This window comes from Nothobranchius furzeri, chromosome 6 (assembly GCF_043380555.1).
Source record: "Nothobranchius furzeri strain GRZ-AD chromosome 6, NfurGRZ-RIMD1, whole genome shotgun sequence".
Lineage (NCBI taxonomy): Eukaryota > Metazoa > Chordata > Actinopteri > Cyprinodontiformes > Nothobranchiidae > Nothobranchius > Nothobranchius furzeri.
In genome coordinates, this window is record NC_091746.1 from 73,351,745 (window position 1) to 73,367,560 (window position 15,816).

Consider the following 15,816-nt stretch of genomic DNA (forward strand, 5'->3'; position numbering starts at 1 on the left):
TACATTATGTGCTTGAAGAGAAGAGACTATCTGAAAGTCCAAACAATAATGAACCCGACTCCGGTGTGAGTTTGGCATCACGACACAAAGATGCTAACATTATCGCCGTGGCAACAACATGAACTCTGTAATATTAATGTCAGAGTCCAAACAGCAGACAGGAGGACAAAGAGGGTGGAAATAAAAGACACAAAGACATCTTTGTGTTCTTACGCCTGCAGTTTTCTGGCGGGACGATGAGCTGCGTGATCTCTCCTCCATGAACACAGAAGATGTGCTTCATCTCTCCGTGAAAATATCCCAGACGATGACGGAGAAGTCCACTCCTCCCGACACCAGCGAGCGCTGGTCGTAGCGGGGGGACACCTGGTACGGATACAGGATGCAGGTCACTTGTTACGGTGACCTCGTAGGGTCCGGTGGGGGGGCCAACCTGCATCATGGACAGACGGACAAAAAAAACTCTGATTCTTGCATTTACACACCGTTTATCTTCTGTTCAGACAAGAAACCAGAATCATCCTCGTCAAAACACGATGGAGTTAAGAGTCACGCTCAAACTCTTCATGAGTCACTCAAGTTCTGGGTCTGCCCTGGAGGGTTTGTCCCAGTCAGGGCTGGATTATGACTGCAGAGGCCCCCTGGTGGTGGGTTAAAACGTTACATCATTTATGTCTCCTCAAGTCGCTAAAACTACTTACTGAGCGCCGCAGGAAGTTAAAGGAAACAGGGTTTGATTTTCATCCTTAAACTGGTGTTGGGGCTCCCTAGTGGGCGTGGCCAGGCCTGTTCCCATAAGGCCCTTTGGATATTCTGGCCTTGCTGCCAGTACCTGAGAAACCTCCAGGAGGCATCCTGATCAAACCCCCTTAATCGATCAATCAAACTTTATTTATACAGCACTTAATCCTACAACACATGCAACTTAAAGTGCTTAACGAATTTAAAAGGCCCCGCATACCCTCCCATCCCCAGATTTTTAAAAACAGTCTGACAATAAAACTCCTTCACAACACACACACACACACACACACACACACCATGGAAAAACACAATGGGCTGAGTTCAGATGAGCCAGACCAGCTAAGATAAGGAAACACCATCAGGGGAGCCATCCGCCCCGACAGCAGCAGATCCACAGCAGCAGCCGAGGCACCGACACAGGGCGCCCAGAGCAGGGAGGGCGGAGACCCCCACCTCCACCCACCCAGGCACACCTGGAAAGCACCCAGGCCGCTGCAGCCGACCACCGCCCCTCAGCTGACTCTCTTTGATGAGGAGGAGCAGTAGTGTCTCACCTCATCTCTGGGGCTGAACACAAAGGTCACTCGGATCCAGGCTCTTTAGACGGACCAGTAAACAGGGTCCAAATTATAGGGGAGATGAGGGGAGCCCAGCTCCCCCTGAAAGGGTGGTGGGCTCCCCTAGATGCCCTCAACTTACACACCCAGGGAAGCCAAAAAATCCAGTTTCAACCTGTGAAAACACAACAATCTTGATTGGTTTGCAATCATGACCTATCATGACCCGACCAGTGGAAGCCCGGTACAAAACGAGCTTCATGGAGTTTTACTTTTCAGGTATTTAATAATGTTTTTATCGGAAAACGGATACTAAAGACTAGGGATGAGCCGGATCCTCGTCTCAGACGAATACGAGCATGAAACGAGTAAAACTCGTAAATATCTGTAATCGTGCTGAAGGAAAATCCTCATTGGGTAACTGACTGTCTTCATGTTCTGTGATTGGCCAGTCACACAGAGCGCCCGCCCCCTCCCCTACACACAAAACTCCAAAGTCTCAGTCCAGCCCATCCACCCACGCACACACACAGTACGCGGGGACACACCGGCCGCGAAGCGCCGAGAAGCGAATCGCTCACGAAATTCGGCCGCTGCTCGCCGCTCCTCAGTTCAGATCAGACGCGCCCCAGTCGAGGCGCGCCTCGGCTCAGCTGTAGTTTTTCTTTTAAACACTTGTTGTCCTCCATTTCCTCTCTGCCTTTTCTCAGCTCTTTTCCTCTACGTTTGAGTGTTTGTGCACGCGCGTACGTGTGTGTGAAATAATATTATAAATAAATATTTTCCTTGAACGTGGACACACCTTGTGTGTGTGTGTGTGTGTGTGTGTGTGTGTGTGTGTGTGTGTGTGTGTGTGTGTGTGTGTGTGTGTGTGTGTGTGTGTGTGTGTGTGTGTGTGTGTGTGTGTGTGTGTGTGTGTTTCTGCCAGTTGAATCTATTGGAACCCGCTCCAATTCTGCAGCTGTATCTAGCAGTTTCTTCTGAAATGGGTACGTAAATAATCATGTTTTTCGGGGGCGTACAGCTCCTTGTGTTTCTCAACTTCCATAATTAATTTAAAGTTATCCATCTTAACTGCTTGCCTCAGACTTTCTGCCTCTCTGTCCTGTTTGCTCCGTGAAAAGACACCCAAAACCACACCCCCCTTCACGCGGTCACACACGCACACAAGTTCGATGTGTGTGTGTGTTCGTGTGGTTTTTCTGCAGTGTCTGATTACGAACACATTTGATTGCGTAATTTTATTTTGAAATGCTTTATTTTGTTAACTTTACCGGCCTGCCTCTTATGTCGAGGTTTGACTTCCTGCCAGAATTGACGCGATTCACCCGCGGCTCGCCAAAAAAAATAGAGCCGACGCCAAAATGATCGCTGCACGGCGCGAGGCGATTCGGCGGCCCATGTGGTCTATAGAATAGCTTAACAAGGGCGCCGAATGAAGGCGGTCCCATTTTCACACAGCTTTGCGGCGCTTCCGCAGCCAGTCTCTCTCTCTCTCTCTCTCTCTCTCTCTCTCTCTCTCTCTCTCTCTCTCTCTCTCTCTCTCTCTCTCTCTCTCTCTCTCTCTCTCTCTCTCTCTCTCTCTCTCTCTCTCTCTCTCTCTCTCTCTCTCTCTCTCTCTCTCTCTCTCTCTCTCTCTCTCTCTCTCTCTCTCTCTCTCTCTCTCTCTCTCTCTCTCTCTCTCTCTCTCTCTCTCTCTCTCTCTCTCTCTCTCTCTCTCTCTCTCTCTCTCTCTCTCTCTCTCTCTCTCTCTCTCTCTCTCTCTCTCTCTCTCTCTCTCAAAACTGTTCTGTAACAGTTCCTTTACTATTGTGATAGTTTTCAAATAAACAATACACATAGCAACTCCTGATCAATCCATATCCATTCCAGATTTAAATTAATGTATTGATGCAAACCACACCCATTTCCGGTTAAACCACACCCACTTCCGGGTTAGACCACGCCCACTCCAAGTACAGATACAGATGGTGTGCTCGCTCATCCCTAATTTAACATGCAGGCTAAAGAGGAAAGTCTTCTACCCTTATATCCTGAGACAGAAACAGGAGCGCCAGAGCTCAGCCCCCAGAGATCGACTCACTATAAGCATTCGTTTACACTAGAGACCACTGCAGATGTGTTGAAAAAAGAAAACATTTTGATCTTTACTGGTCATCTACTGGCTCGACTCCCACTCTCCTCACCTCTCCTGAGCATGTGCTCCCCTTGCAGCAGCTGCACGATGGCCGTCTGAGTGGCAGGCACCAGGATGATGCTGCCGTCTTCTCTCCCACACACCAGGCGTCCCTGAGACGGGATGTAAACGCTGGCCGTCACCTGAGGGAGGAAACACACACGGTGTCTCAGGATTAACTCGCCACACAACCGTTAATATCTTAGCTGATGCTTTTTTTATTCAACGCGGGTTTCCGTGGGAGTGGGAACCTTAATGGGCTCCTCTTTTCCAGACAGAACACTGAGCTGGTCGATGATCCCGGACGAGACGGGCTTCAGGCCGTCAAACGCCTCCTGGAGGCTGACGGAGGAGGACACCTGCAGCTCTGCTGGGACAGAAGCACAAACCAGTAAAAGGAAGGACACCGACAGGCCAGTCCTTTTCCAGAATGCTGTTCGTTTTATTAATGAATTAAAATATCAAACCTGACTTTAATGAATTTGCTCTTAATTTCATTTTACTGAACTGGTTTAAAACCAACTAGCCGCTGCGATGTCGCGGGACAAAGTCCAGCCGTTACCTGTGGACGTCCCCACGGGCTGCCGAGGGGACGAGTCAGGGACGCTCCACAGAGACAGTCGACCAGCTGAGTCGCCCTGGATCAGAAGCTTGTGGAAGGGCTCCCGCCGCCCGAAGAAGAACCGGGTCACCGGAGGACAGATCAGGAGCTGGAGGTAAAAAAAAAAAGACGTCACAACCTAAAAACCCACAGAACCTAAACTCTGCACGGACCGGTTCTAGATGCAGACTGAGCAGCGTGATCCAAGTCAGATGAAGAAGAACCGAACAGAACCAGAAATGAGTGGATTTGCTCTGGAGTTCCGCTCAAACAGCAAAACCGTGCAGCTCCGGTTCAGCTCTACAGAAACCTCTGAGGTGATTTTAAACCTCTAGAGGTGACCCGATTACTCCCTTTGAGCCTTTTAAGGTGAGTATCTGGGTAACAGAAGTTTCACCCTGACGCAGCGTTATTACTCCATGCAAAAAGAGCATCCAATCGTAATCTTTCATTTGTATATTTCATTAATTTATGACAACCGAGAGGAATGTAGATGTAAAACGCTGCAAATGCACTAAAAAGTCTAACATTATCATAAAATCATGTTTACAGCATCATGCAGCTGCTTCAGGTAGCAGACATGAAGATTCATCTGAAAACGAATGAGGATTCAGATCTGGCATTTTACACTTCAGGTCACAGATTTTATTCTGTCTGAACAAATAAAACTTTAACTAAAACCATTATAATAATCTCAGAGCTGCTGCTTCATTATAAATCAACACAAAAAGTCCATGAAAGTGAGAATTCCAATCTGACCCTTCCTGAACAGCCTCTGCTCAAAGAAATAGAGTTCACGTAGCAAATGAGCTAACGATTAGCCTGTGCGAAGAACAGCCCTAATCTCCTAAAAGTCTCATGTGACGCTATTTTACACCGACCCCAACAACGAACTGGCCAAACTACAAAATTAAGCTTTAAGATGGATGAAGACCAACTTGATAGGAGCTACAGCTGGAGTTTGTTGATATCTGAACACATTCATGTGTTCCATGCTTTCGTTCTTTTTAAACACAGAAACAGTTGGCGAAACTGTAGCTACAAAACAGGTAAACAAAACTGTTTCTGTGTTTAAAAAGAACGAAAGCATGGAATTAGAACCACGACACAGCAAGAACACACCTAAGATGTTCAGATTCATGTGTTTACAGCAGGTGACTTAATGATACCCAATCAGCCTTAGGGTGTGTTAAAGGGAAAGATGCTGCAGTCGCCATGGTGATGAGGACAACTGTCTGGAGGCTGAGAGGCAGGAGTGAGGGAGCAGAGAGGGTGTGCAAGTATATATAAATAAGTTGTACAGTAATCCCTCGCTACTTCGCGATTTGTTCATCGCAGATTCGCTGCTTCGCGGATTTTTTCTTTGGAGCATTTTTCAGGGGGAATTCGCAGATTCGCGGTATTTTTCAATGATTCGCGGTATTTTTCTATGCGAAATATCAAGAAATTCTTGTTTTTTTCATCAATGTCCTCATAAAATGCACTTTTTGTAATAAAACTAAAAAAAACAAGTAAAAAAAATTTTTTCTTGAGTTTTACCCACAAAAAGAGAATGTGATCATATGAAAATTAAATATAGTACTGTATGTCAGACAGGTCGGCTGGATTCGGGAGTTCTTGTAGGGAGCGTGGTTTCACAGACGCGGAAGTGATAGCGTCGGTGAAACGCCAGCTGATCTAGGAAACCCCCGAGCGTTCGAGCGTCAACGAAGTGACACGGAAATGCCGGGCTTTGCAGAAGTAAGTAAGATAACTTACTATGAGCTGATAGTTCGTTGGATTGATCGGTAGGTTGGAAACTCTGATCATGAATCTGAAGAAACGATGACTGAGTGGTGAGCTGGAAAGGCGACTTCCGTTTATAGCCGCGGTTTGTGACGTAGGTGCGATGTGGAGGGAATCCCCGCGAGGGGCATGCTGGGAGTCCCTACTTCGCGGATTTTCACCTATCGCGGCCAGGTCTGGAACGCATCTACCGCGATAAACGAGGGATTACTGTATTGTGTTAAATCTCTCTCAGACACACAAAAACCACAACACAGGCATGAAGATTCAAAAGCAGCATCAGGGAGTTTTGGTCAAACGACACAAGAGATGAAAGAAGAAGCAGTGAGGATGGAAGAAACCCAACTTTTAATCCGGTATCTCTCTGGCCCGGAAATGTTGGCGAGAAATCACACACAAGAGTTTGCAAATGTCCTGAAACATTTATTAACTCATTCACTGCCAATGACATTGCTTTTTTTTTTTTTACTGTGTGGGCGTCGGACGAGCCCCCGCTCCGTGAGAACAAACATCTCAGCTCTGAAGCCGATCTTCATCCGTGTACGTCACACGTCACGTGATCAGGAAGCAGAACATCCATGTGTTAGGAGATCGTTTTGGGCCGCTGCTGTAAAAAAAAGTGAGGCGTGAACTGGAAAAGCTTCTGCCGATCACAATTCAACAACGGATTATGAAAGAACGGATAACGCTCGAAACGCGCGGATTCTTCCTGATGTACGAGGTGAGTCTCCGCTTTGTTTTGGTTGTTTTGGCGGCGACATCATCCTAGCGCGCAACGTTCTGTGACCCTTAAAAAAAACAGTAAAAACGGCGAGAAACGCTGGCAGCGAAGGGCTTTACCAATCAGGAAACGGCTGGTGGCGAATGACTTAAGTTTTCTCATGTTTCTCGCGTGGGTTTCAGGGCCTCGCGGCCACATCGGTGGAATTTTAAGCACGTCAGAAAAGTCTGCTAGACAAGATTTTACTCAAAATAGTCTCAGATTTGCTGCGAGCTTCTGGAACCCTTTAGGTGGAGAAATGCGAGACGACTTTGGGAGGAGATGAAGGAAAATTTCAGACAAAAGTTACTTTGTGAAGAAATGGTGATGACATCATCATGCATACGTCACTCTGCGCCGCCTACAGACGAGCGGTGTGCATTGACTTAAAGAGTAAGTCACCCCCAAATCAACTTTTTTTTCTGATAAACTACATAAATGTGTGTCTAATCGTGCTGCAGACACGTGTAGTCAACAGTTTTGCACTTTAGTGCATTTTAGTTAAAATTTAAATATTCTGCCTAAAACTGTCAGTCTTGCGCCGTTGTCAGGTAAAAACTCTGCACTGCATTTGAATTTAAATCTGCCATCGCTATTGGCTAAGAGGTACCCTAGAAGTTAGCTGGTACCATATGATGTCACAATGTCGTTGTGAGCCTGTGTGTGTGTGTATTTGTTAGTGGCTCCGCCCTCTCGGTCTGCTAGGCAACAGCATTTGTTGCATTTTTCAAACAGGAAGTGGGAGTGGAGTAATACTCTGGTAGGGGCTGACTTGCTCTTTAAATACAGGTTGCGCGACACAAGAAAATCTGATGTGTTTCAGAGGGCTGTGAATGCAGCGATGTCGTGCAGCAACAAGAAAGTCCCACAATTTTCCTGATCTACGAACTCACCATCACAAAAGTCTGGTTCACTCTAGCAATAACCAACAAGGGACTTCTTTTCCCGGGAATTATTATTTATAAGGTCATCAGTTCCAAGAAAGATGAAAATATTGTATAGTTACATACTGGCATGGTTCTGCTACAGTTCTCCAAGACTAATCTGAATCAGACAAAACATATTTGGTCTGGTCAGAGCAGTTAGAGGACCAGAAATCGGTATCAGCTCCTTGAATCGGTGCATCGCTGCAGATGTTGAGTGACAGCGCAGTGAGATACGGACCGGTGGACGAGATGCCGCTCAAACTGAAACTCGTTCTTGAATGTTAAATAAAATATCGTTAATGGGGACAATCATGAAACTCTTGGTTATTGTAGCTGTGGTCAAATCTGAGAATCATCTACATTTCTTCATCTAATTTTTATCGCTAATGATGCACGTCTGCAGGAAAAACGTGGGCAGCTCAGGGTGAGCCTCCATCAGCATGAAGATGAGGTGTTTTTGGAGGAGGAGGTTTGTTTCAGAGGGAGGAGAGAATGAAACCAGAGTAAATTCAGTCCTTAAGGCAGGAAGCAAAACAACAAACGAGTGAAGCAAACCAAACGAGCCGTCTGCACCAGAGCTCTTCAGCTCACACTTTGAATTTGACACTTTCTGTAGCCGATTTGAACAAATGCATCCCTGATATTCCCTGAGAGCCCAGCCTAGCCCTTCACGTTAGCAGTGTGGATTTGACGTCAGTGTTTCTGTTTGCTCCTCTCGTTTCATCACGTTATCGCTGAGCTGCAAAACAAATTCAGATCTACTTTTTCTTAGGTGAAGTGAAAAATGGGTCAGAGCACCACCTTTACTCGCCAGGGTGGTTTAAAGCTGCAAGAATCGGACTAAAAAGGGCCAGAAGGGATGGGAGCCGTTACAAACAACCACAAACCGGTTGGGTCTAAAAATAAAAAACGGTCAGAAAAAATGAGCTCGTTTCATTTTTAGAAAATGAAAAGATAAATCTAAAATGTACAACAGCGTGTTGGGGTCAGTCAGGACAACAAACCAGAGGAAATTTCTGTTTAGTTTGGTGATGAAGACCCTTTAATTTAAAGCTGCTTTAAGCTAAAGCTCGTTTTCTTATTTTTAACTCCAAATTATAATCACCTTTCATTTGTTTGATGATATTTTATCATTTAATGACTTTGTTTTTCTGATTTGAATGTATTTCTGTGTTGCTTTTAATCTGTGTGAAGCACTTCGTGATTCTCTGTCTGTGAAGCGAGCTGCATAAATAATTACTTACCCCCAAATCAACATTTCTTTTCTGATAAACTATATAAATGTGTGTCTAATCGTGCTGCAGACACGTGTAGTCAATAATTTGGCACCTCAGTGCATTTTAGTTCAAATTTAAATGTTCTGCCTAAAACTGTCAGTGTTGTGCCGTTGTCAGGTAAAAACTCTGCACTGCATTTGAATTTAAATCTGCCATCGCTATTGGCTAAGAGGTACCCTAGAACGTTAGCTGGTACCATATGATGTCACAATGTCGTTGTGAGCCTGTGTGTGTGTATTTGTTAGCGGCTCCACCCTCTCGGTCTGCTAGGCAGCAGTATTTGTTGCATTTTTCAAACAGGAAGTGGGAGCGGAGTAATACTCTAGCAGGGGGTGACTTGCTCTTTAAGGTGAAAATGATAGGTTATTAGTAAAAATCTAAATTACATTTAAAATATTAAGATTACAGTTGTAATCAGATTAAAATGTTGATATTTAATGCTGAAATCTGGAGATTAAGGCCAAAATAGCAAATTAATAAATGCAAAAATCAAGATTAGATTCATACTCTTCAGATTAAAATAAAAAATATCAGATTTTTCAGATCCAAGTCTGAAAATGTCAATTCAACATTAAATTTTGAGATTAAGATCAATGAATTGAAGCTGGAATGTCAGATTAGAGAATTAGGGTTGAGATTAAAGTCATATTATATAAATTATTAAAATCAAAGACTATTTTGAGATTATTGATTATTTAAAGTCAAAATAGCAGATTAATAAAAACAAAAACTCAAGATCAGATTTCAATATTTTGAGATCTGAGTTAAAATTTTCTAATAAAGGTTAAAGTAATAAAATATGAATTTCAAATTAGAAAATTGGGATTAAAATGTTGAGATTAACGATGAAAGTTTAACATGAAGGTAAAATTGGACTTGAAATGTTCAGAATAAAGTTGCAAGATCAGATTGATAAATGTAAATAATCAAGAATAAATGTAAAATGTTGAGATTAATGTTGTCAAATAAAATTTCGGAGAATAAGATGAAATACTGAGATTAAATTTAAACTCCTACTGCTGAAATGTCAGATTAGGGTTCATACAGGATCAAGTTTCCAGTAAAAGGGTTTTGGTTTTTCTCCACATTTCAACTTTAAAAATAAGATTTTCCTCTCGTGTTTGACCCAAAAACGCCATCGTAAAGCTTCAGAATTAGGAAAAGTGACTAATATTTTTGATAAAATTTCTTGTAACTTGTTTGAACTTTGCAGCTCAGTTCAGACGTGATTCTTCTCGTCTTCCTGCCGGCTCCTTTCACAGTTTGTTTTTGGGGGGCTTACTGGCGCCTCTAGAGGCCGGTGTTGGTATAGCTGCTGGGGGGTGTAGAGCTCCAAGTCGTACCCACAGGGAGGGAGGCATATCACCTCCACAACCTGCTCCTCTTCCTCCTCCCCCTCCTCCCCTCCCTGTACTTCCTTCTGACAGACGTGAGGGGGAGGGGGGCGGCAGCGATAAGACAAAACAAAATAAAAACAACAGAAGGAACAGACAACAAATTAATACACACAAGACAATAAAAACAAACTCAAATTAACTGAGAAGACTAAATCATTCCGATTCATTCACATGGATTAAAAGGCGATTCAGGTGTTTTAGTGAGTAAATGTTATGCCTGGGTCCATGCGAACCTCGTCTACGCCGGTGGACGGCTCCACGCCAGTAAACTACGACGGTGACTACCGAGGCTGTTTCCACACCCGTTCCTCGAGTCGGAATCCGATAATAATCCCAAATCTGGATATTTTTCCCAGTAGTTTGGTTTTCTTAATACAAAGGAAAGCCCGAATGAAAACAGTACCACTAAATTCCCGGTGCGGATGTCCAGGCTAATGACAGGTCAGATGGGCTGGGGGCGGGGCTACCAGAAATAAATCCAGGAAGGTTGTGTGTTCCGATCCTGAGCTAGCTAGTAACGCGCTCTGAGCTGATAAATCTCACCTGTCCAAAGACGGCAGGTAACCATCGCTTCATTTCCAGGCGGCTAGGAGCTAGTCAGTATGCTCGTGTGTTTTGGTGTCCTCTTGCATCCCAGAGTGCAACAGCAACCTGCTTCAGGACGATGCTTAGTTCAAACCTGCAGCGTACGCGTGACTGATCGAGGTCGGATCAAGTCCACCGGCGGGACTCGATTTGATCCTGGTCTGCATTCTAGTGAGACTCCTGTTCATACCTGCTCAGAGGAACCGAACCAGGCAGGAGAACGGACCTGGACTGGATTCACAGGTGTGGGAACATCCCAAAGCTGCAAGGCTTTTATTGTGAAAGAGCCAAAAAGGTTAGGAAAACTTTTGACTGTGGATGTCCTCAAACCTCATAAATGTGTGTGAGTATGCATGACTTTGTGTTCGAGTGTAAAACCGGACCTAACAGTTCACCAGGTTCGATCCATGTGGCTGAAAACGACGTTTCATAACAAAAACCAAAAACAACACAGAGCTGAATGTGAATCCGTTTAACTGTGGCTGATGAGAAGTCGTAATAAAGTCTCTGTGTTAGTGAAGCTGGTCTCTGAAAGCCAATTTTCTTTGTTTTTATTTCAATTCAAGTTTATTTATAAAGCACCAAATCACGGCAAGAGTCGTCTCAAGGACCTTCACACAGTAAATAGTCCAATACAGGTCAGGTCATTAAGCCAATCAGTGAAAAGTTTCCTATGTAAGGAACCCAGCAGGTTGCATCGAGTCACTGACTAGTGTCAAAGTCTTTACAGCGATCCTCATACTAAGCAAGCATGCAGCGACAGTGGATAGGAAAACTCCCTTTTAACAGGAAGAAACCTCCAGAGGATCCTGGCTCAGTATAAGCAGCCAGTCACAGCTTAAAACCACTCATTAGAACGTTGGTTACGTATTGTAACCCCAGATTCTATGAGTCTAGTCACAGCCCTTAAGTTAGCTGCTATTGGAAGGGTGATCTCAGCATCAGCCAATCATGAAGAGCTTAAATGTACGCCCACCAATGGTGGGCACCCCTGTGGGTATAAAGGTGGAGCGACTCCACTGTTCGCCTCCGATGGCTCTTGGTCCTAACAGAACCAGTGGGGCCAGTGGCTTAAGGGCTGCGACTAGACTCATAGAATCTGGGGTTACGATACGTAACCAATGTTCTATTTCGTCTAGTCTTAGCCCTTAAGCTAGCTGCTATTGGAATAATGCGCAGCTGGATGGGTTTACGCCACACTGGTTAGCTCAACCAATAGACACACCCAACAAGTCTCCTTTTAGCGAGGGTCGCTCCGCCTCAGCCAGGGCTGAAAAGGCTGAGGCAGCCAGAGAGAAGAGTGGGGTTCCCACTAAAATATCATCCAAGAGGATGAAATTCATTCAAGCAGGACCGATGAGGTGCCATAATACTTTCACTCAGCCTGCTGAGGTCCAAGCACTGAACGAGTGATGGATCCTGAAGACACATCTCGTAACGAGTAAAGGAACAGGGTGAAGCCCACGAAGCAGCCTGACAAATGTCGCCCGTCTCCCCTCTCCAATGATGCAGTCCCATGCACGATCCAACGCGTAAACTCCATCGTCTCTGTTCATGGTCCCACATGACACGGATGTGAGAGGGGAGAGCGGGCAGCAGAGGGCGACAACGTCCTCTGCTGCCCGCGGATAAACGAAGGAAATGACGCCACCATCGGTGTCAGCCTGATGATTTTGCAGCCGCAAAGTAAATAAACCTTTTCTGTGTTTAAAAAAGAACTGAAGGGGGGGGTGTTTAGCAAAATAAAATAAAAAAGACGTATTGCTCATATGATATCAGTACATGATAAGATAATCACTTTTACGGATTTCAGACAAATTATGCATAATTTCTGAAAGAGGAAAACTCCGAAAAGCAGGTTTAAGATTTAAGATAAAATAAACAAAATAATAAAATCAACTATTGGCCCAGGAAGGAACTATTTTTTCATTGGAAAAAGAAAGTGACAGCCGGATTTTAACATGAAATCTGCTGAATACATGTGACGGCGGTACTTTAAAGGGACTTTACGGAGTTTTGAATTTTTATGCTCGCGATTGCCCCCTCAGGCCAAAAGCGTAACGGCAGCTTCAATAGTAGACTCGTGCACAAGGCGCGCATGCTGTACGTGCACGCTCCTTAACGAAAATAACAGCTGAGATGAAGCTCTGTGAAGCTGACGGTGTGTGTGTGTGTGTGTGTGTGTGTGTGTGTGTGTGTGTGTGTGTGTGTGTGTGTGTGTGTGTGTGTGTGTGTGTGTGTGTGTGTGTGTGTGTGTGTGTGTGTGTGTGTGTGTGTGTGTGTGTGTGTGTGTGTGTGTGGCCCAGAGGACAGAGGACAGGAGAACGAGCAGCTAATTAATTAAATAATGTGGTTCTGTAGCTTTCTCTTCAGCACAGCAGACAAAGGTTTATGATGGGTCAGTCCTCCTGCATGCTCAGATCATTCCCTTCCCTTGCTTGAAAAATTGTTCCAAAATGAAAGTTGAACCCACATCTTTTTTATCTGTGAATTCAATGCCGTTCGGCGAGTCTCAAATAAAAAATTTGGGCATCTTACTGTAAAAATAATATACCATTAATGTAAAAAAGAAACTCTAAATAAACTATGTTCACATCCAGAATCAAACCCAGGTCTTCTGCATGAGAGTCCGACATCTTACTAGGTGAGCTAAAGCACCAGTGACGTCCTTTTGTATCTGTAACATTTATATCCTTGATGGCAGCTGAAACAACGTCAAACCAAAGAACGATTGGGAGTGAAAATGGCTATTTTGTTGCTAATTTGCAGGAAATATCTAGAAGAAAGTTCTACAGAAAGTAGCTAAGGGTCCTCAGAAATGTAGCTAGCTTCGTCACTAGGCGTTAGGAACAGAGACAAAGTGGCACTGCCTCTCTCTCTGCTGCTAAAGCTACGGATAGCAAATGCTACGGGTGATGCCTGAGCGTGAACGCGCATGAAGCAGCCTGCTCGACCCGAGCATCTCTCTTTTTCTGTGATTTTACAGAAAAACAGGCAATCACAGTAAAAATGCCAGGGCTCATTCTACAGGACCAGGGCATTGCAGGAGAATGTATGCAGAAGACATTTATTATTTCTATACATGTTTTGGCTGTCACACTTCCATAATGTCCCTTTAAGATGAACATCGGATCTGAACCCTGAAGGGTTTCCTGGGCTCGGCCGAGCGGATCGCTCACCTGTTTGTCGGATCGTTCGGCGATCCTGTAAATCAGTGGAGGAACAGAACCTTCTTTGGTTTTTCCAACGTCGCTGCGGAAATGCTCGCTGGCAGAGAGACAGCTGCAGAACAAAAACAGGACATTTAGACTCCTCTGGGTTCTGCAAGAGGCGTTCCACCTGTGTGCGGCTTTACCTGGGCGGCAGCATGTAGATGTGGCTGCTGCCATCTTCGGTCCAGATGATGACTTTATCTGCTGAGATGAACTCTCCGCCGGTCCACGACTGGTCGTTGTTGCTGGACACCGAACAGAGCAGCGAGTAATCGCCTGCATCAAAAACCTGACGGGAAACAAAGCGAGACGCTCGTTTCTGATGCTGACGGGTGATCCAGCGGCGAGAGGACGGGTTCTTACCCTCCAGTACTTGGAGCAGACGACCAGCAGGCTGCTCTGTGTGAAGCTGCAGAAGGAAATGCTCTGACAGCCCTGACAGTAGATGGGTTTGGACTCCTCTTCAAAGACCGGGTCCAGATCCTGAAGGCAAACGCAAAAGGTCACAACCCGGGTCCACACCGCTCGCTCAGGAACTTCATCAAACGCTCCCGTTTCTGCGTGTAGGGGTTTTAAACGTTTCCTGTATTTTCAGCTTTATTCTACTAAAATACGGTCGGTCAGGGTAAAAACGCAGAAACGGGACCCAGTCAGCTGCTCGGACAAAGTCCAGAACCAGTCAGGAAACGGTCCCAGGGATGGACAACTCCCTTTCCCAGAGGGACGACGCTGTCCAGCACGTTTTAAATGTTTCCCTGCTCCAACACACCTGTGGAGTCACCTGCTGTGCTGAAACTTTAGACACATATATTCACACTAAAGGCTCGTGTGTGTGTGTGTGTGTGTGTGCGTGCGTGCGTGTGTGTGTCAAATGGTAAATGGTAAATGGTAAATGGCCTGTATTTGATATAGCGCCTTCTAGAGTCCTGGAACCCCCCAAGGTGCTTTACAACACAATCAGTCATTCACACATTCACACACACATTCATACACTGGTGGGGATGAGCTACGATGTAGCCACAGCTACCCTGGGGCGCACCGACAGAGGCGAGGCTGCCGAGCACTGGCGCCACCGGTCCCTCCGACCACCACCAGCAGGCAACGTGGGTTAAGTGTCTTGCCCAAGGACACAACGACAGCGACAAACTGAGCGGGGCTCGAACCTGCAACCTTCCGATTACGGGGCGAGCACTTAACTCCTGTGCCACCGTCGCCCACTAGGTGATTAGGACTCTGCAGAGCCTGATGAACAAGTGAATCAGGTGTGTTGGAGCAGGAAAAAACCTAAAACATGCTGGACACCAGCCCTGGTTTAAATGGGGTGGGGGGGTTATGGCTGGAACCAGCCACCTAGCGATGGTCACCTGTGTGGTTCTGTCTGCAGCAGCACGGTGTGTGTGTGTGTGTGTGTGTGTGTGTGTGGGAGGGGTGAAAACAGCTGGACGGGGGTGTACCTGCATCCTGCTGACCTCCGCTGTAATGATCCAGACCTTCAGGATTCCTGTCACAGACACCGCCACCACCGTGTCCTCTGGAGGAACGCAGGAGAATACAAATGTGTTTACAGGACCGAGCAGAACTCCAGATCCAGTCCTTCTCTCTAGTTTCATTCCCAGCTGCCAAACTTTTCTGTAAACTGGCTTTAAACTGGTTCTGGACCAACTGGTCTCCAGACTTCCTGAAGGTCTCTCAGAGTTTTCCTTCAGCCTTTGGCTGCTCTTTTACATGGTTTTTATCCAGGTTTCAGTTTTGTTCCTGCTTCTATTTAAAAAAAAATCCCTATTCTGTTCATTTGC

The 15,816-nt window shown here is 45.5% G+C and overlaps 1 protein-coding gene across 1 annotated transcript in view; it reads right to left on the reverse strand.

Annotated features, from left to right (window-relative positions):
• LOC107375088 (WD repeat-containing protein 7) overlaps nt 1-15,816 on the reverse strand; it is a 162,593-nt gene that overhangs the window by 132,970 nt on the left and 13,807 nt on the right. The window contains 10 exon segments of the mRNA XM_070552547.1: nt 214-291; nt 294-392; nt 395-433; nt 3,488-3,620; nt 3,729-3,844; nt 4,040-4,187; nt 13,988-14,090; nt 14,164-14,309; nt 14,384-14,503; nt 15,475-15,551. Coding sequence (XP_070408648.1) covers nt 214-291; nt 294-392; nt 395-433; nt 3,488-3,620; nt 3,729-3,844; nt 4,040-4,187; nt 13,988-14,090; nt 14,164-14,309; nt 14,384-14,503; nt 15,475-15,551 — 1,059 coding nt within the window.